This window comes from Apium graveolens, chromosome 4 (assembly GCF_009905375.1).
Source record: "Apium graveolens cultivar Ventura chromosome 4, ASM990537v1, whole genome shotgun sequence".
In the NCBI taxonomy this organism is placed as follows: Eukaryota; Viridiplantae; Streptophyta; class Magnoliopsida; order Apiales; family Apiaceae; genus Apium; species Apium graveolens.
In genome coordinates, this window is record NC_133650.1 from 80,028,520 (window position 1) to 80,051,669 (window position 23,150).

Below are 23,150 nucleotides of genomic sequence, written 5' to 3' on the forward strand. Positions count from 1 at the left end.
ATATGTCTCACTTGAATTTCAAAGAAATTAACACCTTGTCAAAAAGGAGTTAGTGAGAGACATGCCTAAGCTGGAGTTTGCTCAAGTTGAAGTTCGTGTAGTCTGTCAGAAAAGAAAAATGAAGAAACTACTCAACAGGAAAATCAGGAAAATGGAAGCTCATCTCATACACACTACACCAAAAACAGCATGTTGTAACCAAAAAAAATGTTACAACAGGGCCCTTTTAACGTTACCAAAGGCCAAAAACAGCCTAAGGTAACATAAAATTTAAGTTAATTTTTTCGGTGATAGCTTAGGGTACCTAATCTAACATAAACGTCGCCTACTGTAACATGGCCTTTTATATAACCCTAGGCCCCTAAGGTAACAAAAAACAGTCCAAATGTAACGTAAAACGTATGTTACATTAGAGAGACACATAATTTTCAAAAATGACATGGAATGCTGACGTGGCATGCAGCGTGGCATGCTAACGTGGCAGTGTGGGGCCCACATTAATGACATGATATGTAGTGACGTGGCATGTGGGTCCCACTTTTATGGTGTATTTAAGAACCTATGGTTACACTTTTAGTAGCTAATGTAACATTTGTAAGCAAGCTACTGAAACATTTTACACTATATATGGTAACAGTTTATGAAGCTAATGTAACACTTTAACAAATAAGAAATTGAAAATGTGCTATCGGTATTTAAGCAACCCCAAATTCAATAAAACATCCAAAATAACAAACATCCTCCCAAACCATCCAACCATCCAACAACCATCCTATTAAAACATCTAACCCCCTACTAAAACATCCAACATCCAACAAAAGTGAAACTATATAAACAAAAGTTAAACTAGTTCACGACATAATAGATAGTGTTATACGCTTATAAACTTGAAAAACACTGTACTAGAAGCTGCTGCTGCCAGTTATTAGTGTACCATCATTATTGTCACTTGTAGCAATCACGCACAAGTCCTGGATGTCAATTTTTATATCCGAGTTGGCTTCCGCAAGTCTTTTAAGAACAACTTGCAGGTTTTGCTATACCTTTAGCTCGACACCTTCTTCAACTTTCTTTACTTTCTCCTAGAATTCAGACTCAACTTTCTTCACTTTGTCCTCCAGTTCAGAAGCAAGGCATTCCTTTATCTTTACAGTCAGCTCTTTGACATACGTACCTGTTTGTATGTTATTCTGCATATTTGGCCTAACGCATCTCCCTTTGAGCCAATTCGGATCGTGCCTTGTACCAAGTTCATCCCAAGCAGCATCTCCACTGCTGAGTTTTTTGTTAATATTTTCCTATATATAAAACAAATATAAAAAAGAGAACTGGTCATCAAAAACAAGATAGCAAAATATACAACAAATCTGCAGTAAACTAGGAAACGAGGAAATAAAATACATATAATTTTCTTTTTGATTATTTCTGGATTGGACTTGTACACACGTCCTTCAACTCGCTCCCGAGTTTTAATAAAAACCTCTGCATCACAAGGTCCACGCTCAACTGCCGCCTTTTTTTTCTAGCAAAATGAAAGAACATGACAAAATGAGTAACATATTGGTAGTACTTAGGACATATACAGTAAAATACTGAAATTGAGAAAGAAAAGACCTCTGCATCACACGGTTCAATCTCAGGCTCAACTACTGCCTTGGTTTTCTACCAAAAAGAATGAACAATATAAAATGAGCAAAATTGTGGCACTACTTAGACATATATAGTGAAATCGAACAATATAGTCAAGCAAATAGAGAAATTATACAAATTACTAGGTATACCATCTTATTCCGATGTTGGGCAAAACTTTTCAGACCAAGAGTATGAGTCTCAACATACGCCTTACGGCTTGTTACATTTGTCTTTGCTCTTTTCTACAAAAATAATGAAAAATTAAATTATCATGATACCGAGACAGCCTAAATGCTTAACATCACAGAAGTATACCTGAACACTCTCATCATTCCAATATTTCAGGAGCATTTTAAAAGTCTCCAGTGGAATGTCATCTGATCTGTTTACCAATCTCAGTTCATCGTTCTCATAGGGTGTAAAATTACCTGCCTTAATTCGACTCTTGTACGTCTTCCAACATGAATGAATTGTCTTGATCACCTAATTTTCCAACTCATCGGGAATTATATATCCGACCTTACAAATATTAATGAGAATAAATTAAAAAAATAGTCCTCCCTTATTAGTTTTTCATAAATTATCCTTATAATTATAAATGATAATAGACCTATAAAACTAATTATAAATGATAATCAAAACTGAACATAATATGTCCCTACCTTGAAAGAAATATAAAGTAAAGATAAACAATGATATATAGTCATAAATATCTTGACGTAATTCCACAAAGTCTCCCTCAACTGTATCGGGACATGGCGCCAAGTAACATAAGTTAGCGACACGCATCGCTTAGCAAGCGTTCCAATGAAGCTACTTAATTCTGATAATATTTTATCATTTTTTGTAATAGGCTGGTAATCATCATTCATCCCAATGACAATTCTCTGCTCCAAGCTTCTCATATGAACTTTGTCCATCCTAGTTTTTCCTCTCATCCTTTGAGGAATTACAACTGCATTTTTTGAAATTTTTGTATAATAACAGGAAGGTAGGACCAAATTTAAAATTTAAAATGAAAAGAAAGAGAACTGGCTAACCTTGCTCATCACCTTCCTCAGCGCCTTCCTCAAAATCAATATCAGGGATTATATTCTCCTCGACAATATTCTTACTTGCACTAACAGCTACTTTTTCCTTTTCAGTTATTTTTTGTTGAGCTTTTCCCTTTTTATCCTGTTCCTTTTGTCGTTTTCGCATAGCCCAAAAAGCGGCCATTGAACCTTTTCCGTCGTCTGCTTCTGGTAAGTCAACTATAGGAGCTGGAGATGTTACAGGTACAGATCGACATGTGTCCTCCTTCTCGCTTGCGTCCTGAGTTGCAGGCTTGGCTGAATTGGCTTGGGAACGTGTTGTTGGTCCACGTCCCATTAACAATTTTTTCTTGTTTGTCTTCTTTTTACCCTGTAAAATAAAATTTATTACGTCCTAATAATCGAATTATAATGCAGAAACTTAAAAATAAAGAACTATGGCTACGACAAACCTTTGGTGGAGTCTTTGATGCTTCACATTCACTAAACGCATCGTGTCCTGCATCCTTTCTTGGATCATAATCTTCACTTCCATCTTGGGATTTCTCATTTCCCTTGCATCTTTTTAATCCCGCTGACAGTGTAGGCAACTTCAGAGCATATAGAACTACATTATTCATCTTTACTCTTACTGCCCTCTCTCTTTTATAGTTTGTTAGAGGTGGTGGAAGGGGTAGAATGGTCCTCTCACTCTGTATATAAAAATTAAAAAGTCTGTCACATATCTTTATTCGGAAAGTACTATTTTATATGTTATTGAGAATTTACTATAGGAACATATCTAACCTGAACCTCATTTTCTCCCATTATTTATGTTACATGTGGTTTGCGTAAATCCAATTTCCTTTTGGCAGCTGAAGGCTTACAAGTCACAGGTCTCTCATTGCATTCTCCCAATTTATAAAGCCGTGGTGACTTTCGAGTTGCTTCTAGTGGCCCTTTCTTATCTGAAACCAACTTCATTTTTTTGTTTTGCTGCTGTTGTAGCTGTAGTTGATGAGTCATCATGAATTGGCGCTTTGGTGGTTTTTTAGCTACAAAAAATGAGGTAGTTACACAAGAGTTTAAAGTAAAAGTTCATATAATGTAAACTACTGTAAAATACATTGAAAAAAAGGTTATATAGTTGCAAAAAAAAGATACATGTACTTGCAAATAGATTAGGTCTTTGCCTCATGACCACATGGGGCTGCATTTTTGGCATTGGCTTTACAATCATGTCAATGACATTATCGATGTAAAAATCAATATGATCTCCACTGTGTGTTTGGTCAACCAATCGATTAAGCTCCACATCACTAGTCAGCAACTTCCAATCACCCTCTGGACCAACATAAATTCCTTCGATTTCTGAATACTCAAGGTCATCTTTTACGTGCTCCATTAGGACTGTATATGAGAATTTTTCAGTGTCGACAGCCCATATAATAGTCTCTTCCCCATGAACATAGTGTGTACCCTGAAATTCACCTTTATGGTGGAATCTGAGATGAACTACTTTTTCCATCCTATAAAAAAAATAAGAAAACAGATATATTAAAGTACGAAAAGAGAGTGCACAAGGTTCAAATTTGATTAAATAAAATGGCAAGTCATAAATCACAAAGGATAAAAAACACTTAAATGTATAGAAATAAACTTCCTGGACTTAACTAAATTAAATTGACTTCATTAACATTACAATAAAGATTAAGTTCGACAATTACAGTACACAAATAAACATTAATATACAAGCAGCCCTTTGATCACATTAAAATTACAATTTAATAAAAATCAACAAATTTAACTTTTTGCATAAACATTTTAGGCAGGGGCTTGGACTACGTCTGTTTCGATAAGGACTTGTCTGGTTGGAACATCATCCCTTGACCTAATCTCCTCGTCTTCATTTTCCATTTCTGCACCAAGGTGTGCATCATATATAACTGATTCATCTTGTTCTTGATCATCTTCTACATCACACCAGTCCCGCGGAAGTTTCTTGATGACATTGTACATCATATTTTCAACTGGATCTTCTACATAGAATACCTGTTGTACTTGTGAAGCCATGGCACATGGATCAGACTTTTGGCATTTTCGATTAAAATTCACTCGAGTAAGCCCATACAAGTCATTTTCTTCTTGGTACCAACAACACTTAAACAAAACGGCATAAAATTCCCCCCAATAATCAAGTTCTACTATCTCTTCAATTGCTCCATAGTAATTGACTTCTCCAATAATTGGTTTCTGATCTTTTGAGCTTGCAAAACTGGTCGTCACAGCCGTTAAAAACACACCACTATTTTGTGTTATGCATCTAGCATCCATGTTCTTTGTATGGTATCTGTAACCATTGATTACATACCCACCATATCTCTTAGCTGATCGATTAGGGCCCATTGCAAGAACTTCTAATTCCTTTGAAATATTCCTCTTTTTGGCAACCTCTTCTTTCATCCACTTCTAGAAGTCTTCCGTATGCTCTCTAGCCCTTTTATAACTTTTCAACTTTTATTGACCATCAACCGTAGCTTGATGCTTCACCATCAACTCCTCTACTTCTTTGTTTCCAGAATTGAATAAAATATAACGATGCATTTCTGTCCAATGAGATACCTTAAAATCTATGGCTTTTCCGTCTTTATTTTTTCGTGTACCAATATGTTATTCCAACTTTTCTGGACAACCTTCAAATTTTCTAGACTGGACTGTATTTGATCCGGCATTGCTACCTAAGAATCTTGAACAAAATGTCAAGCATTCTTCTGCAAGGTAACACTCATCGATAGAACCCTTTGGTTTACTTCTGTTCCTCACATAATTTTTAAGTTTGCATAAATACCGCTCAACTCCCCACATGGAACGAAGGTATGCTAGTCCACCATAAGCTAATTCACTACATAAGTGGACCAACAGATGGACCATTATATCAAAGAATGCCTGTGTAAATACAGTCTCAAATTGACAAAGAATTTCCACAATTTCTTGTTGCAGCCTGTTCATCTCACTTAAGTCGATCACTTTGCTCCAAATACTTCTCAAAAAGGCCCCTAATCTAATTAAAGGGATGGAAACCACAGGTTTAAGTGATTTTTTTAACCGCAAACTGCAATAAATGATGTAACACAAAATATGCATCATGACTCTTATAGCCTGATACTTTTCTCTCCTTGGTATGCACAAACCGAGCGATATTGGATGCACTACCATAGGGCAACTTGGCATTTTTCAGTACCTTGAAAAATCGATCTTTCTCATCGTTCGTCATGTCAAATATGGCAGCTCTGATTTCTAGGTATTTACCATCACTTGATTTAACAGGATAAAGCTCCTTCCTGATGCCAAGTTCTTCGAGATGTAAACGCGCATTGACATGGTCTTTTTTTATCGAACCTCCATTTGTGTCCTTCACACAAAAATTTTCTATGGCTCATGTAGCATACTTTTCTTCTATATCTTAGGTACATTGAAGATGTCTCATAATTACATACAGGACATCCTAAATACCCCTTCATACTCCAGCCGGATAACATTGCATAGCCCGCGAAATCGCTGATTGTCCATAAAAGACTTGCACGTAAGGTAAATATCTGACCAGTAGAAGCATCGTGTGTTTCTGCACCTTCATTCCATAACTCATTCAACTCGGCGATTAGGAGTTGCATGTACACATCAATGCTATTTTTAGGGGATTCTGGACCAGATATAAGAGTTGAAAGAATAAGGTTCTCTGGCTTCATGCATAACCAAGGAGGAAGGTTGTAATTTACCAGAACTATTGGCCAAGTACTATGATTAATATTCATCGAACGGAAAGGATTGAATCCGTCAGCTGCTAGGCCTAGTCTGATGTTCCTATTTTCTAAGGAGAATTGCGGATAAAGGGCATTCATTTTCTTCCAAGCCTCCGCATCAGCAGGATGCCTAAGTTTGCCATCCTTTTTACATCCTAGTGCATGCCATACCATCAGTTTTGAATTATCTTTGCACATGAATAATCTCTGTAACCTTGGCCGTAGTGGGAAATATCGCATCACATTTGCCGGGACTTTGCGAGGTATCTTATGCGCTTCATCGTCATTCATGTTTGACTTTTCGACTATAACCCACCTTGAAAGACCACAAGTTCTACATTTTTCTTCCTTTTCAATTTCACCCCAATATAGCATACAACTGTTTGGACATGCATGAATCTTTTTATAATTGAGACCTAAATCTCTAATTATATTCTTCACAACACTAAAAGATAAGGGAATATTTGCCTCTGGAAATGCTTCTTTGATCAGCTCTAATATTTCCCCAAACCCTGACTCCGTAATTCCTTGAACACACTTCAAGGAATAAAGTCAAACAATAAAACTTAATCTAGAAAAGTTTTTACAACCTGGATACAAGGGAATTTTTCCCTCTTCCAGATGGCTATAACATTTCCTAGCATCTGCATTTGGTCCATTAGCACGATGCAACATCTCTTCTAGATTATCTCCGAAATCTATATCGTTACCTAAGTTACGACCAATATCCTCAGTACTTATAGAATTTGGAATGCCGACTCGTTAATTTCTATGATCCAGTTTGCATACAATGGATCAGGACCAAAGCAGATAAGATGATCGTAGACAACATCTTGACAATGCCACTTGATGTTCTTACAGTTTTTGCAAGGGCGTGTCATTTCATCGCCTACAGCCATTTTGGGGAAGGCATGCTTAATAAATGCCTGTATCCCCTTGATATACCCTTCACTGAACTTTGGAAGGTTTATCCAAATTTCATGCATGTCGTCCATCACTATAATTAAGAAAGTTCAGAATGTCATAATGGATAAGATTTATTTTATGCATACTCATTTAAACCTAGTACATTTGAGTTTTTACTTTTTTATTTATAAGAATTAGGTAGTTCTCCCCGTAGTAAATATAAACCTTCTTTATTTAAATAGTACTTGGTCAAAACGCAGAGTGGATACAAAAATAGATCTAGGACCTATTTGTTTATTTCTATTTTAACAGTCTTAAACTCTATCGAAAGCATCCAAACACTATTTTAACAGTCCTAAACTCTACCCAAAGCATCCAAACACTAACTCGGTCATTTGTGCAAAAACAATACTCGGTCAAAACGCATAGTGCATACAACCAAATATCTACAAGCAATTAGAAAAGAAATTGAGAAGGTACAACACAATAGATAATTTTCATCAAATAAATCCACATACACAAACACGCACCATAATCACAACCGCAAACATGCAAATACACACACAAACATACCACACACACACACATACACACACAGAAAGAGAGAGAGAGAGAGAGAGAGAGAGAGAGAGAGAGAGAGCACGGAGAGAGAGACAAAGAGAGAGAAGGCACACAGAGAGAGAGAGGGAAAATTGAAAAATACCTTAACTGAATGAAGAGTGGAAGCCCTAAATGCAATGAACACCTTCACTGGAAGCCCTAATTGAATGAACACCTTCACTAGAAGCCCTAATTAGACCCCAATTCAACTGAAGAACCCGAAGTCCTAATTAGAAAGTCCTAATTTAACTACTAGAGATTTGATATGTTGAGATTGGCAGCGAAATTTAGCAGAGAGGGGTGAGAGGGGTGAGAGAGGTGAGCGTGAGTGAGAGGAAAGTGAAGTACTCAGATATGGAAAGAGCGGGAGAAGTGGGAATTTTTGTCCGAAAATTTCAAGACTGAAATTTGGAGCCCAACATACTATCCAGCTGTGCAAGTCCCAAATTAAATTTTTTATTTTTTATTTTAATAAATTTAATCATAAAATTTGTTAAAAATAATAGAAATATAATTATTTATATATTTATTATCTTTATAATTTAAATATTTAAAATATTTCTTATTATATATTTTTGAAACATATATATGAGTATTCATACAACACTCTTGTAAGATTAAATTCATATTAATATTTAATCTTAAAATTTATTATATTCATATTTTGATACTCTAAGGTAACACTTTGACAAAAATGTTACAAGCTGCAACAATTTCTACCTAATGTAACATCACATTTTTGGCTAAGGTAACACAAAAATCACAATGTTACATTAGACCATCTGTAGCATAGCTAATGAAACATATTTGGGTAACATATTTTTGGAGGGGGTTGCGATAGGTCATATTTGGTGTAGTGACACCTGAATTTAATTGCACAAACTCAGGGGGAGAAAGAAGATTTTTAGATACTTGAAGGAAACTCCAAACTTGGGATTATGGTATCCAAGGGAACTGGTTTTGAAGCTGTTGGTTACACAAATGCAGATTTTGCTGGATGCGGGATTGACAAAGAGCACTAGTGGAAGCTGTCAATTTCTTGGACAAAGTATTGTATCCTGGTATAGCAAGGAACAACAAACTATATCAACTTCTACAACTAAAGCTGAATATTGTACCAACAGAAAAACTATTAGCTGACTTTTTTACTGAACCTTTGGATGAAGCAACTTTCACTAGACTTGTAGGTGAAATTGGAATGCTTAACTCTTCATCCTAAGGCAAGAACTCAGCTAATGTTTTGCAGCAGATGAATCTCAGTAAATCAAAATTAATTTGATTAAATTGGAAATTAACAGAAATATGAATTATAAATATTTCAGAAATCTCTGCATATTTGTTTCTCAAATTCAAATTCAACTTGGAATTATTCAAATTCTAAGTAAACTTCTCAGTTGTTAATTTATATTCTTAATATATAAAATTAACATAAGGCATAATTACATAAACCAAAAGTATATACAGAACTGAGTTCTCGATAAGTCAAATTGACTTCTCGACAAGTCATTTTAGGACTTCTCGAGTGGGTCCTCGATAAGTCAATTACTGACTTCTCGAGAAACTTCTTGATAGGCTTAATATGACTTACCGATAAGTGTTTGTAGAGTTCTCTAGTAGTGTTAATTCATAGAGTTCTCTACAAGTGAAATTTTTGACTTATCAATAACTCAGAACTGAGATAATTTAAGTAATAAATTATTTTGGTAAAATACTTTTGGAAAATTCATTCTAATTTTATTTTGAATTTATTCAAATAAAAGTTGGAATTAATTCTGTCCACCTTTTTGACAAACTGGGTATTTATTTGACATCTTGATAAGTTAATTTTGAGTTCTTTAAAAGAGTAATTTAAAATGACTTCTCGATAGACAAACTCCAAACGTCTATTTTTGAGTTCTCGATAAGTCATTTACTTTACTATAAATACCCAGACTTCTCGATACATACATATACTTACAACTTCGAGATCTAAATTGAACTAGCCTTTCAAGCAAAAACCCATTTTTTACTCGTCTCTACTCCTTTCTAAAAAATTCTTATTACCCATTCTCTCTTACTAAACTACAATGGCACAAAACACTATTAGAGCAACTATCCCAGAGGTAGGAACAAACTTCTTGGCTTTTACTGATGCTAACCAAGCCCCTGACAGTTTCAAGGGGTTTGTGAAATTTCTGTCTGAATCTTACATTGCAGGAGCCTTAACTGCTAATCCAGTATTGTACCTGGATGTGTTACATGCCTTTTGGACTACAGCTATGGTGAGGACTGTGATGCATGCTGATGCTGTATCCTTGGTAGTGACTTGCTCAGTTGAAGGTCAACAAATTGAGTTTAATGAGCACAATGTGAACCTAGCTTTGGGACTGCCTACTGCAAATCTGGTGGAAGTGTCAACTCCTGATGAGCTGATTGAGTTTCTGGACTTCATCAACTATGGTGAAAGAATCAACTTATCAAGCCTAAACAGAACTAATATAAGGAAGGAGTGGTCATTCATTTTTGATTCAGTAGTGCGAGCCTTTACATGCAGGAAGACAGGATATGACAACATTTCAAATATAGTGCAAAAGTTGGTGTATTCAATTGCCCACAATAAACACTTGAATGTTGGTCTGCTGATCCTGGAAGAACTTACAACCAGGCTAACTATGCCCCTGTCAGCTAGAGGTAAGGAAATTTTCTTCCCTAGATTTATTATGTCCACTTTAAATAATAAAGTAGCAGGCATACACATACTGAATGGTATAGATAATACTAAATTAGGCAATTGTAAGCAAGTGTCCAAAATAATATTTGGCTCACTTACCACAAAGAATAAGGTCAATGTAAGTCTGAAAATCACTTCATTTATGTTGAAGAGGTTTAGGACTTATCCTTATCCTATGCCTGACATGAGATCTAATGCACAATCTAACACATCTATGATTCCTGAACCTGTGGAAGTACAAATATAGGATCACCAACATGGATCTTCCCAAGCTGCAACCATTCTTTCACAACCTTTAGAAGCTAGGAAACCAACTACCTCATCTTCTCAAAAGGGTGAGGTCAGTAAAAAGAAGAGAAAGGGGATAAACCTAGCTGTGATAACTGAGAGTGGTGAGGAGAGAGCTAAAAGAGAGACACCTCTGGTCTAAAGATCCAAAAGGAGTAAACAAACTGAGCTGACCACTCTACCCTCCTCTACATCCTCCCAATAGGATGCAGTTGTAAAAACAACCAGGAGTGAGTCTACACAACCATTACAAGAAGCAATTCAAGTGTATGGTAGGAGGAACAAGGAAGGCACACACTGTGAGGACACATCACTTAAAGCTCCCTCATCTACTCGGGGGAGCTTCAAACACTCACAACTGAGCAACAAATTCTTATAACTAAAATTTCTTATATTCCAACTCCACTTGAATCCACTTCTCAAAAATAAAGTGACTTAGCTCAAGAAGCTTTGCTCACCACCCAGACACGCCATTTAGATGGAGAGAGGCTACATGCTGGGGTAGACCTTGATGACACCATCACAAATATTGGGGATTCATCAGTTTTTACTGAAGACCCCATGGATACCTCTAATGCACCTTCATGTGTAAAACAGTCTTCATAGATTGAAAGGTTAGAGGGTAGTACTCTTGAGGGGGAGGTATCTAAATCCTCTCCAATTCAATTGGAGGTTCCTCATGTAGGGACAACTCCCCTCACAACCTTAGCAGATATTATCTTGGCAGTTGAAGCTATGAGTATAATTTCCCATGATCCTGTCATAGAGGAGGCAAGCATAGCACATTCAAGTGCTAGTGTGATGCAAGACACACAAGGGTTTGAGGCTGGTGTACATGACAGTAACCCAGCCAAATCCCCTCCAATTCAATTGGAGGTTCCCACTACAAGTCGAGGACAACACACTGTCAAAACCACAGAGTAATCTGTGAGTCAAACTATGACCCGGTCATAGGTGTTTCTGATGAACCATCCACCTCACAACCTCAACAACCTCACATACTCTCTCAATGGCTACAAGAATATGCTTCTTAACTAACTTCTGTAGATGATCTACTAGTAGAGCTGATATCTAGACTGGCCAACATCTCACAGCATCTCCTGACTTCAAATATGAGCAACCAGGACTATCAAGCTATCATACTTGCTTAAAATGAAGAGGTTGAGGAGCAAAAGGAGAAAATTGTCAATGATGCTGAGCCAGATGGGAATGTGGATGCATGGCTATCTGATGACTTTTCCATGGAGATGAATCAAGTTCTGGCCAGATTCAGAGAAGAGTATGTTACTATTCTGGGCAGCAATGCAAAAGACTTGAGTCCAGAAGCTGTCTATGATGCCATTACAGATGTATACAAAGCTCAGCTCAAAGCATTTCATCTGTTTATTAAGGCTCTTGAAATCAAGCTTACTGGCCATGAAGACAAAATTAGGAAACTGGTGAATGAGAAAATGGACAAGATCATACCATCTCAAGAGAAGATCTCTTCTAAATTCAAGCATTTTCCTGAGCAAATGGCTAGGATGGATCTTGTCTCTATTGAGAAGGAAGTCAAAAACCTCAAACTATCTTTCACTAATCTCCATACAGTGATCCAACAAAAAATTACTAACTCAAATGAGACCAAGGTCCAGCTGGATCAACTTCACCAGAGCAGATATAAGCCCTCAGCCTTGCTAATGGAAGGGATTAAACAGGCTGTAGAAGAACACTTTGGCACATCTAGCAGCTCTTATCAGCCTGGATCCACTTCAACAAATCTGCGAATTCAGTCTCTACAAGGTCAAGTCATAGCATTGCAAGATTCCAACTCCTCTCTCACTGCACAAGTTCAGGCCTTGACATCTCTTATCAAGAGCCAACAAACAGATATCCAAACCCAGGTGGACTCTCACAAGCATCTCCAAATGTAGAATTCTATTGCTTTTGGGAGCCATCATGGGTAAACTCAACATACCACTACCTTCTCTGCCTGAACAAGTAAGGCCTGAAATTCCTACTCCCCTTCTAATGCCTGTCAAAAAGACTAAGGGGGAGATAGAGGCTAGGTTGACACGATCAAGGTCATCTAAACAGCAAGTCCAGGGTGCTGAAAAGAAATCTAAAGAAGTTAATCTTGACATGGAGAGACTTATTAGGTCTGCTGAAGGACCTAGTCTGAGCAGAGAGTTTGAAGAACTACTCAAAGCTTTAAAAGCTTCTCTCAACAACAATCACTTCACATATAAAAAGGCCTTGGACAAGACACTCAATTTCATAAGAGTGATCAAGGTCAATAAGGATAACTTTCTGGAAGAGAGGATAGTGGTTAATGCAAATGACTCAAGGACAGACAGATGTATGCAGGTGTCCCTCAATTGCCTTGTCTCAAGGAGGGAATCTAAGTTAGATATCTTTATCAGCAAAGTTAAAGTTAGAACTCATGAAGATACCATGCTATTAACTGCACTAAGAGATGCTCAAGTAGCTGCCTTCCCTGAAGCATATCTACAGCCAAGCAAGGGTATAACATATCTGTCCAACCACCAGACAATTCAGACATTTCAATATCCCCAAACACTGTGTCATGAGCAACAAAAAGCTTATCATAATTCTAGGAACTAACTTATGAGCTAAGAAAAACAAGAACAATGATGATATGGAAATGATAAAGCTACTAAGGAGATATCTGGAAAATGCAGAAGCCAACTTGCCCAACACACAGTTCAACAAGGATGACTTGGATGATGATGAGAAGAAGAAGAATGATCAAAATCCTTCTGGCTCAAATCCTAGTCAGTCTAGTAAGCCATCTGAGAGCAAGGGTGGAGAGAAGAAAAAGGAGGATGACAAAAAAGATGAAGAAAAGAAGAAAAGAGGAGAGAAGAAGAGCAGAAAGCCTCATGATGATTCAGAAACTCAAACAACCCTAAAAATCCAAACACAACCAACTCAAACCTCAGCTCAACCTACAACATCAACTATCTCCAACATCAAACCTTCCCAATCATCTAAGCCAAAATTTTCATACAAACAAATAACAAATTCTTTCCTAAAATTTCCAATCACCTCAAGCCAAACTAATCTCAAGAAAATGACAACCCTACCTTTAGCCAAACCTTCACTAAAATTCAAACACAAATTTGTTGGGAAAAAGCCTAAGAAAGTCAAGCCTGCAAAGAAAGTGGAGGTCATTGAAAGGGCCATCTGGAAGTGTTTTAAAGAATCTGACTTTCTACCTCTAAATTGGTGCATCTCAGATGAAGACCATTTCCAACATCTAGCTGAGGAAATTGTTAAAGTCTGGATTGTATCCCTGAGAGAAGTTAGAGTTTATTTTAAGGATGGTACATTCACTCTTCTAGATAAAAAGTTAATGGATTCTTTGGCTCCCTTAGTAATTAAGAGAGTGATAAGTTAGTTAAAGGATAAGGATACTGCTACAAGGGCATGGAGATCATCTCTAGTTGAATGGTTGATTGAAAGGGAGGAAATAAAAAAAAGAGATGAGGCTGAAGCTGAAGAAAGAAGATAGAGGCATGATGAAGAAATAGACATGTTCATAAAAAGATCAGAAGAGTGGAAAGAAAAAGGAATGAGCAGAATTTCTAAAGATGGGAGATTTCTAAACATCAGAGCTGGTGGATTCTTAAGATTCTGCCTAGAGGTTCTGGACCAAGGTTATCCTAAGGCAGCAAGACAAAAACTTGTAGAATCTCTAAGTGGAACACTTATCATAGAAGAACTTGAAATTTTTGATCATTTGAAGGATAAAATTAGAGAAGAAGCAGATGTAAAAACTGTCTTTACCTGAGTCTTGTAATCATTGAACCTTGTGAATCTTATGTTGTACAAGTTATAATTCTATCAAGCTCTATGTATTAGTTTTATTCTCTATCATTTCAAATTTGGGGTTAGTCTTTTTAACAGGCATGAATTTGTGTTAAGCAATCTTCTCACAAATTGGGGGAGATTGTTGTAAAAGATATGCCTGCACTTTAACAAGACTAAGACATTTTATCAACCCTAAATAAGTTGTATTATTATCTTAATCTGTATTTTGTACTTGTAACACTTAAAGTCTGTAAAAATACAAATGAGCAGACTGGAGTCTTTTTCCTAAAACAGTATCAAGCCTAAGGATTCTATCTGGAAGAAGATCAAGAAGATCATGCCTCAGAAGAATTTAGAAGAAGCATGGAGTTGAATAAATCTGTTTGGAGAAAAATACTCTAAGTCAAGATCTCTACAAGTCACAGATTTAATGTTATAGAGAAGTCATTCGAGAACTCCAGAATGGCTTATCGAGAAGTCAGGAAAGCTACTAGAGAACTCAGAAAGATATCGACAAGCCAAATTGAAGACATGAAGATTGGAGATATCGACAAGTCATTTCTTCACTAGAGTACTCAGAGTTATCGACAAGTCTATAAGTCACAGACCAGTTCAATATTCAAGATAAATAATCAACAAACAATCCAACCAGCTGGATTGACAAGTCTACAAAAAGTAGCTTGAAGAATGTGCAAGATCAATGGTAAAGATTAACTGACAAAGGAAGATCAAAGTGAACACGGGATGCTAAAGTTATGCTAAGCCAGAAATGGAAGATCTACTTTTCTATAAATAGAAATGACAAGTGACAGTTTAGAAAAGCTAATAGCATGTCTTATTAGACACTGTGTAAACCAGCAGTTAACTGAGTTATAAAGTTAATATTGGTCCTAAGTCAGTTGTAACAATTTAGATCAAATTTCTTGTAACTCTCTCAAGAAGGTTCTAAGCTCTTTAACATCAAAGAGCCTAGAAATTTTATAGCAAAATATTCTTAATTTTAATACAAAATTAAGTGAGTTTTGAAAAGATCTGTGTTCCTTATTCTTGCATGTTTAAATTCCTGCAGTAACACATTTCAACAAGATTAAATTTACTTTGTTTAACCAAGCCAAAAACTTTCAAGAAAAGCCTAGAAACAGTAAAATACATTCACCCCCCCCCCCCCCGTGAATTATTCATTTCCTAACATGTTTTCAACAGTTGAAAAGGAAAATTGTTGGTAACGAGGATTTCCAGTCCAATGTGCGAGCTAGGTTCCAGGTTAAGTTGGATCGAGCTAGCAGGAGCTTTATATTATAGATGAGTTATGCAAGATTGTAAGAACGATATTATTATCAGTTATAAGTTGAACTAGTTGGGATTTGGTACGATGTAATAAAAGTTAAGGTTGTGGCTTGTTTTCATACTTTAACCTGTTACGATCCGTGATTGTGTAAATAAAAGTCAATGTATATAATATTTTATATACATGTTTAAATATGGTGTGTGTGTTGTGGACCTTAAACTTCTGACCCGGGTTTGGAGGGTGTCACACCTTCCCTCTGATCCATGGCTTAAGACCTTGCTAAAATCTCTTGGCTTTCTTCCGGTCAGTGTCCACATATGATGGTACAAACCTAGACAATTCCTTAAACTTACCTTCATAATCTGCTACTGACATATTCATCTGCTTTAACTTCAGAAACTTCATTTCCATTTGATCCTGAACAAACTGAGGAAAATACTTCTCTACGAACTACTCTTTGAATCTATCCCACTCAATATTATTTATACCTTCCAATGTCTTAACAGTTTCCCACCAATAGGTAGCTTCATTCTTCAGATAATAGCTCACAAACTCAGATTTATGTTCCTCTCTCACCTTGACTAAAGCAAATATCTTCTCTATCTTCTTTAACCAAACTCTTACTTCAATAGGATCTAAAGGACCTTTAAATTCTGGTGGATTCATCACTTGAAAAGTCTTAAAATTCACCTGGGGATTGGCCTGTCTCTGTTGTTGTTGAGTCTGGTTGACTATTTGTTGAGCCAAAATATGAAGAATCTGGGATACAGTTGGGTCTATGGGACTTGGATTTGTATTCTGGTTATTATTGTCTTGCTTGTTGTTGTTGGTTTCTTCATTCTGGTTGGTAGAACGGGTATTTTTTCCGAGAGGCATTTTCTGTAAAGAATCAAACAACTTATTTAGCCTTTAAATCAAATCCTTTTTTATGAATTTTTTTTGTAAAACAGAAATATCTCTTTTTGAAAACATTTTAAATTGTTGAACTAAGTAAATTACATGCTTATTTACAAGATGTAAATAATCAAGGGGATATAGTACATATTTTCACAAGGGTTTATAACTGGTGCAGTAAGGAAAGTAAGATTAAAACATGTGCAGTATTATAAATGACAATGCTGAAAAAGGAAAGGTACTGACATATATATATATATATATATATATATATATGTTTGGTAGTACAAGCGTGAAAATGTTTCTGCAAAGGCAAAAGGTACAACATGCCTATCCACTAGTCAACAAGTCTAGTCTATATATATATAAACCAAAAGTCTGATGATACACACCACACACTAATATATATATAACCATTGTCACAACATCTTTATCATCTAGCTCCAGGGAAATAATAGTCCACCAAGCCTCGCAAGTTCCTCTAACACCTCTCTGGCCCACCCAAGAAGAGCACCTAGGGCCGCATACTCACGAATCTGGTCCATATTTAAAAATAATCCAATTCTATAATAACAATATGATAAAAAATGTAAATCAATAAGTAGAATCATAAACAACATTTATCTTGAAGCATATGGTGATTCATAAACACCATAAAGTATAACACGGTGTGTATAAGGACTGGCTTTCAGCCTGGGAAAGAATCAGATAGTAGAAGAACAAGGGTTTAATGGTTTTAAGAATTAGTCTTCTGATGTATAAGGTATGAAGGTTTGTATGTTAAGCAAATCCAGTTCAGTGAACTGTATGTGGTATGTATGTATTTGTGGAGTAGTATCGTATATACGTGATTTGTATATGAGGTTCAACAATCATTGGTTTACAAAGAATAAGGCTTACGGCTCAAAGATCAATAAGAAAAATCAGGGTTTAGGGTTAAGTATTTCAAAGCACTTGCAATATAACAAGAAAGATCAGAAATACTTGCCTTATCTCAATCCGCTTTCACTTCACTTGCACTCATCTATTGATCTTTACTCACTGACCACTTGTTTTCCCTTTTATGCCTCGCTTCCTCTGTTAGGCATCACAAGTATTTATTAATACTTATTCTCATCTCATTATATTCATTACAAGCTTCTATCTACCCTTCGTTTCACCCAAATCCGACATACGGCTTAAAAGTTACGATAAAAATCGTCAAATAATATACACATAAGCTGCTTACACATCAATCAGATCATATATAGCACAAAGAATGTAAGATATTCGATAAAAATAATTTTTCAAAGAAAATCGGGGTTAAAATGATTTTTCGGGTATTTAATACGAATTTTTGAACATTTTTCGGAATTAAAACGGATCAAATAATCATTTTATAAATAAATAACAAGGTTCGAATACCCGAATCTGACTTTAAAATCATTTAATAATAATTATCGAGCCTTGAAAATAATTTAGAATAATATTTTAATGTTTGAAATTATTTTTCAAAATTTTTAAATCAAAAGAAATAATTAAATCTTAATTAAATAATCAATTAAAATTAATTAATAACCAATTAAATTAATTAATAAATTAATATTTAAATTAGTTGACTAATTAAATAATTAATTATTAACTAAAATTAATTAATTAAATAATTCAGATTTATTTTTGAATTAAAAATATGTTAGGAATATGCTGTGCACTTGATGATAACTTAAACAAAACACTAAGTAGATTTTAGTTAAGTGATTTTGTAGCTTTCAACGGATGATCATTTCAACATCCGTTGAAAGAGTAGCTTATCTAACAATAAGATTAGTAGCACATTTTTGTATGTTTAAATGGCTTAGTGAACTAGATGTTGTAGAATGTTTAAGTCATGTTTACTACTAGCTTGATATGCAAGATATGATGGTTAATTGTAAATATTAGATGCCTTGTAATCTTGTATAAATAAAATAGAGTTAATTGCCAAGAAGACAGTCTCAACGGATGATTCACAAAGCTTCAATGGATGATCAACATAAGTCTCGACAGATGATCAAACAGAGTGTCAACGGACGATCAGTCTGAGTTTCAATGGATTATTAATCTGAACTTCAATGAATGATCAAATTCAAAAGAGCAGTTGATAGTGACTTGACAGTCACATGCGTTGATTGTATGGAAATAGAATGTGGCAGCCTAATTCAGGTCTTAGAGAACAAAGAAGCATTTCCATTTCCATGCTAAATTGAAGATATTCAAAGATGCTGGAAAGTGAAGTGTAGCAGCATGAAATTAGACTAGAAATAGTTTGTCTTATTATCTTGTCTTTTTATCATGTAACTTGGTGATATATAAACCAAGGGTAGAAAGTTGAATTGTATCCAAGTAAGTAAGCAATTACCAGAGAAATAGATAAGACAAAATCTGTAAAGAATTTCTCAGTTCTTATAGTTCAACTTGTAAGCAGCTGTGTACACTTTGTAACACAGAGTTATCTACTTAATATATATCTCTGGTGGAAAAGTTCAATCCACCAGAAATTTTTTAAATACTTGTATATAAATGCTTTGTGATTTGATTTCTATTTCACTTTCATTCCGCACTATTGCAAAATCAAACACAGTTATTTATTTGTAGAAGAATTGTTCCTGAAATCTGAAAAGGAGCCAGAATTCCATTCAACCCCCTTCTGTAATTCTTTTCTAGATTGTTTGGGAATAACAATTGGTATCAGAGCAAGCTCTTGAAGAACAAAGAGTTGAAAGATCACAATAACTAATAAGATGAGCAGAAAAGATGTTGGAGTAAAGATTCCATTTCTGGAAAAACATAACTATCACCATTGGAAGGTGAAGATGCACCTGCATCTCCTATCTCAAGAAGAAGCATATGTGGACTGCATTGAGAAAGGTCTACATGTCCCTATGAGAGCTACTACAGAAAATGAAGCATCTGTCCCAAAGCCTAGAGCAGAATGGTCTGATCCTGATATTGAACAAGTTCACAAGGATAAGAAGGCCATGAACATTTTGCTTAATGGTGTTGATGGTGACATGTTTGACAACATCATATACTGCAAAACTGCCAAGGATGTCTGGGACACAATTCAAGTTATATGCGATGGAACTGAGCAGGTAAGGGAGAATAAAATGCAACTCTTGATTCAGAAATATGAGCATTTCCACAGTGAAGAAAGTAAGTCACTCACTGACATTTTCAGTAGATTTCAAAAACTACTGAATGCTCTAAAACTGCTTGGAAGGGCCTATCAAATAAAAGACTCAAACCTCAAATTCCTCAGATATCTTCCAAAGGAATGGAAACCTATGACAATCCCATTGAGAAATTCTCAAGATTACAAGGAGTTCACCCTGGATAGACTGTATAGGATTCTAAAGACCTATGAGCTTGAAATAGAGCAAGATGAGAAGCTGGAGAAAGGAAGAAAGAAAGGCGGATCCATTGTATTCATTTCTGAGCAAAAAAAGCAGAAAGAGACAAAGGTTGAAGTTGTTGAATATGTAACAAACCCTAGAGTTTGTGAATGCAAGGGAAAAAGGCTAGTAGCTGAACATGAAGACAATCTTAGTCAAGATGACATGGATGACATAGATGAGCATCTTGCTTTTCTATCAAGAAGATTTTCCAAGCTCAAAAAGCGTCCAAGTCAAATAGAAACATGGTTGATAAGTCTAAATTCAAATGTTTCAAGTGTGGCTTGGTAGGTCATTTTGCTAGTGAATTCAGAAAGTCTGATTCTGGTAAAAAGAAGTTTGAGTCTTTCGATTACAAACAGAAATACTTTGAGTTGCTCAAACAAAAGGAAAGGGCTTTCATCACACAAGAAAATGACTGGGCTGTAGATGGATTAGATTATGATGAAGATACAAGCTATGTCAATCTAGCACTTATGGCCAAATCAGATAAAACAGAGGTCAATTCATCAAGTAATCCGGTAATCACCACTAACCATGCACATTTATCTAAAGCTGAGTGTAATGATGTCATAAATGACATGTCTACTGAATTATATCATCTGCGTGTTACACTCTAGTCTCTCACTAAAGAAAACACTAAACTTAAATAGAACAATTTGTTTTTAAGTGAAAGAAATACTGTGTTAGAAACTTAATTTGTTGATTTTGAAAAACTGAAGATAGAGTGCAAGATTGCTAAAGATGAACTAACTAAATCCTTGAAGAAAGAGGATATTTTAAGAAAGCAGCTTGAACGAGAACATGAAGTAATCAAGACATGGAAATCATCTAGAGATGTTCATGCTCAAATTACTAAAGTTCAAGGTATAGAATCTTTCTGTGATGAAGCCTGGAAAAAGAGCAAGGAGAGACTTGATTCCAATTTAGTAGAAGGACTTTCAACGGATATGGATTCGACGGATGATAAATGTTATCGGTCGAAAGACCAAAAGGATTATCCGTCGAAAGACAAGGAATCACATTCGTTAAGTGAAAGAAATCCAGTTAGCAAAGCTAAACTAGCTAAACTAAATGAGAAATATGGATCAGTTTCTAAAAACTTTGTTCCAGGAGAAACAAGTCAAATGAACAAAAACAAGAGAGTCAATGTAGGACATCTGTCTATCAAGCAATTGAATGACAGATTGGAGAAAATTGAAGTAAGAACAGAAAAAGAAAAATAATAGGAATGGGAAAGTAGGTATTAACAAACATAACAACTACACATCTGAGAAATATGCACCAAGAAAAACCTGTGTTAAGTGTGGTAGTGTTAATCATTTGTCTGTTAATTGCAAACTTGCTATGCCTGCTCCCATGTCTGCACCTCCTTCATTTCTGTGCCTACAATGCCCATTAATGTTATGCCTATACATAATTTGAATGCACAATTTGCTAATATGCCATTTGCTCAAAATCCTTACTATGCTGCATTTAGTATGCCACAAATGCCATTTAACATGCCTTACTGGAATAACATGTTTTTACATAATATGCCTTTCCATGTTAATCAGCCTGTGCATGATAATTCTGCAATGATGAATGGTTTTAAGGGTTCTATTAAATTGGCTAAGGATGAATCTCAAATGCCTAAGTCAAATGAAGACAAGCCTAAGAAATCTAAGAAAAAGGCTAACAAAACAGGACCCAAGGAATCTTTGGTATTTGGATATTGGGTGTTCAAGGCACATGACTGGAGATTCTACCCTGCTCACTGAGTTCAAGAGGAGAGCTGGCCCAAATATTACTTCTGGAGATGCCAACAAGGGTTATACTGTGGGATATGGCTTGATTTCAAAAGACAATGTAATCATTGAGGAAGTTGCTCTGGTGGATGGACTCAAGCACAATTTGTTGAGTATCAGCCAACTTTGTGATAAGAAAAACTCATTAAATTTCAATTCTGAAGCCTGTGTTGTGACCAACAAGAGAAGCAACAAAGTGGTTCTCACTGGAGTGAGAAAAGGAAATGTGTACTTAGCTGATTTTAACTCATCAAATGTAGAATCTGTCACTTGTCTATTTAGCAAGGCAAGTCAAGATGAAAGTTGGCTATGGCACAAGAAGCTGTCCCACCTTAACTTCAAGACTATGAATAAGCTGGCCAGGAAAGACTTGGTGAGAGGTATTCCTCAAGTGGAATTCTAAAAGGATGGACTGTGTGATGCCTGTCAGAATGGAAAGCAGATCAAGACATCATTCAGAAAGAAGCTTGATTCAACAATTGAAGAACCTCTACAATTACTGCATATGGACTAATTTGGACCAATCAACATATTTTCAATCTCAAAGAAAAGATACTATCTAGTAATTGTGGATGATTTCTCAATGTTCTCTTGGACATATTTTCTCAAATCCAAAGATAAAGCTAGTGAAATCATCATCAATCACATAAGACAAGTCAACAATCATCCTGTTTTCAAAGTAAGAAGAATCAGGAGTGACAATGGAACTAAGTTCAAGAATTATGTGATGAGATTATTTTGTGAAGAGAATGGGATCATGCATGAGTTTTCTGCAGCAAGGACTCCACAACAAAATGGAGTGGTCTAAAGAAAAAATAGATCTCTTATTGAAGCTGCAAGAATAATGCTTGAAGAGTTAAAGTTACCAACATACTTTTGGGTAGAGGCTGTAAACACTGCATGCTATACTCATAATATTTCTTTGGTTAATCAAGCAAAATGCATGACACCCTACCAATTGTTCAAGAATAGAAAACCAACATTAAACTTTCTTCATGTCTTTGGCTGC

The 23,150-nt window shown here is 35.7% G+C and overlaps 1 protein-coding gene across 1 annotated transcript; it reads right to left on the reverse strand.

Moving 5' to 3' along the window:
- Positions 1-5,315: 5,315 nt before the first annotated feature.
- On the reverse strand, positions 5,316-7,440 carry LOC141718667 (uncharacterized). The gene is made up of 4 exons (XM_074521046.1): positions 7,201-7,440; positions 6,143-6,982; positions 5,837-6,057; positions 5,316-5,757 (listed from the first exon to the last, which is right to left on the reverse strand). Exons 1-4 carry the CDS (start codon positions 7,438-7,440, stop codon positions 5,316-5,318), a joined length of 1,743 nt encoding a protein of 580 aa, XP_074377147.1.
- Positions 7,441-23,150: the final 15,710 nt, after the last annotated feature.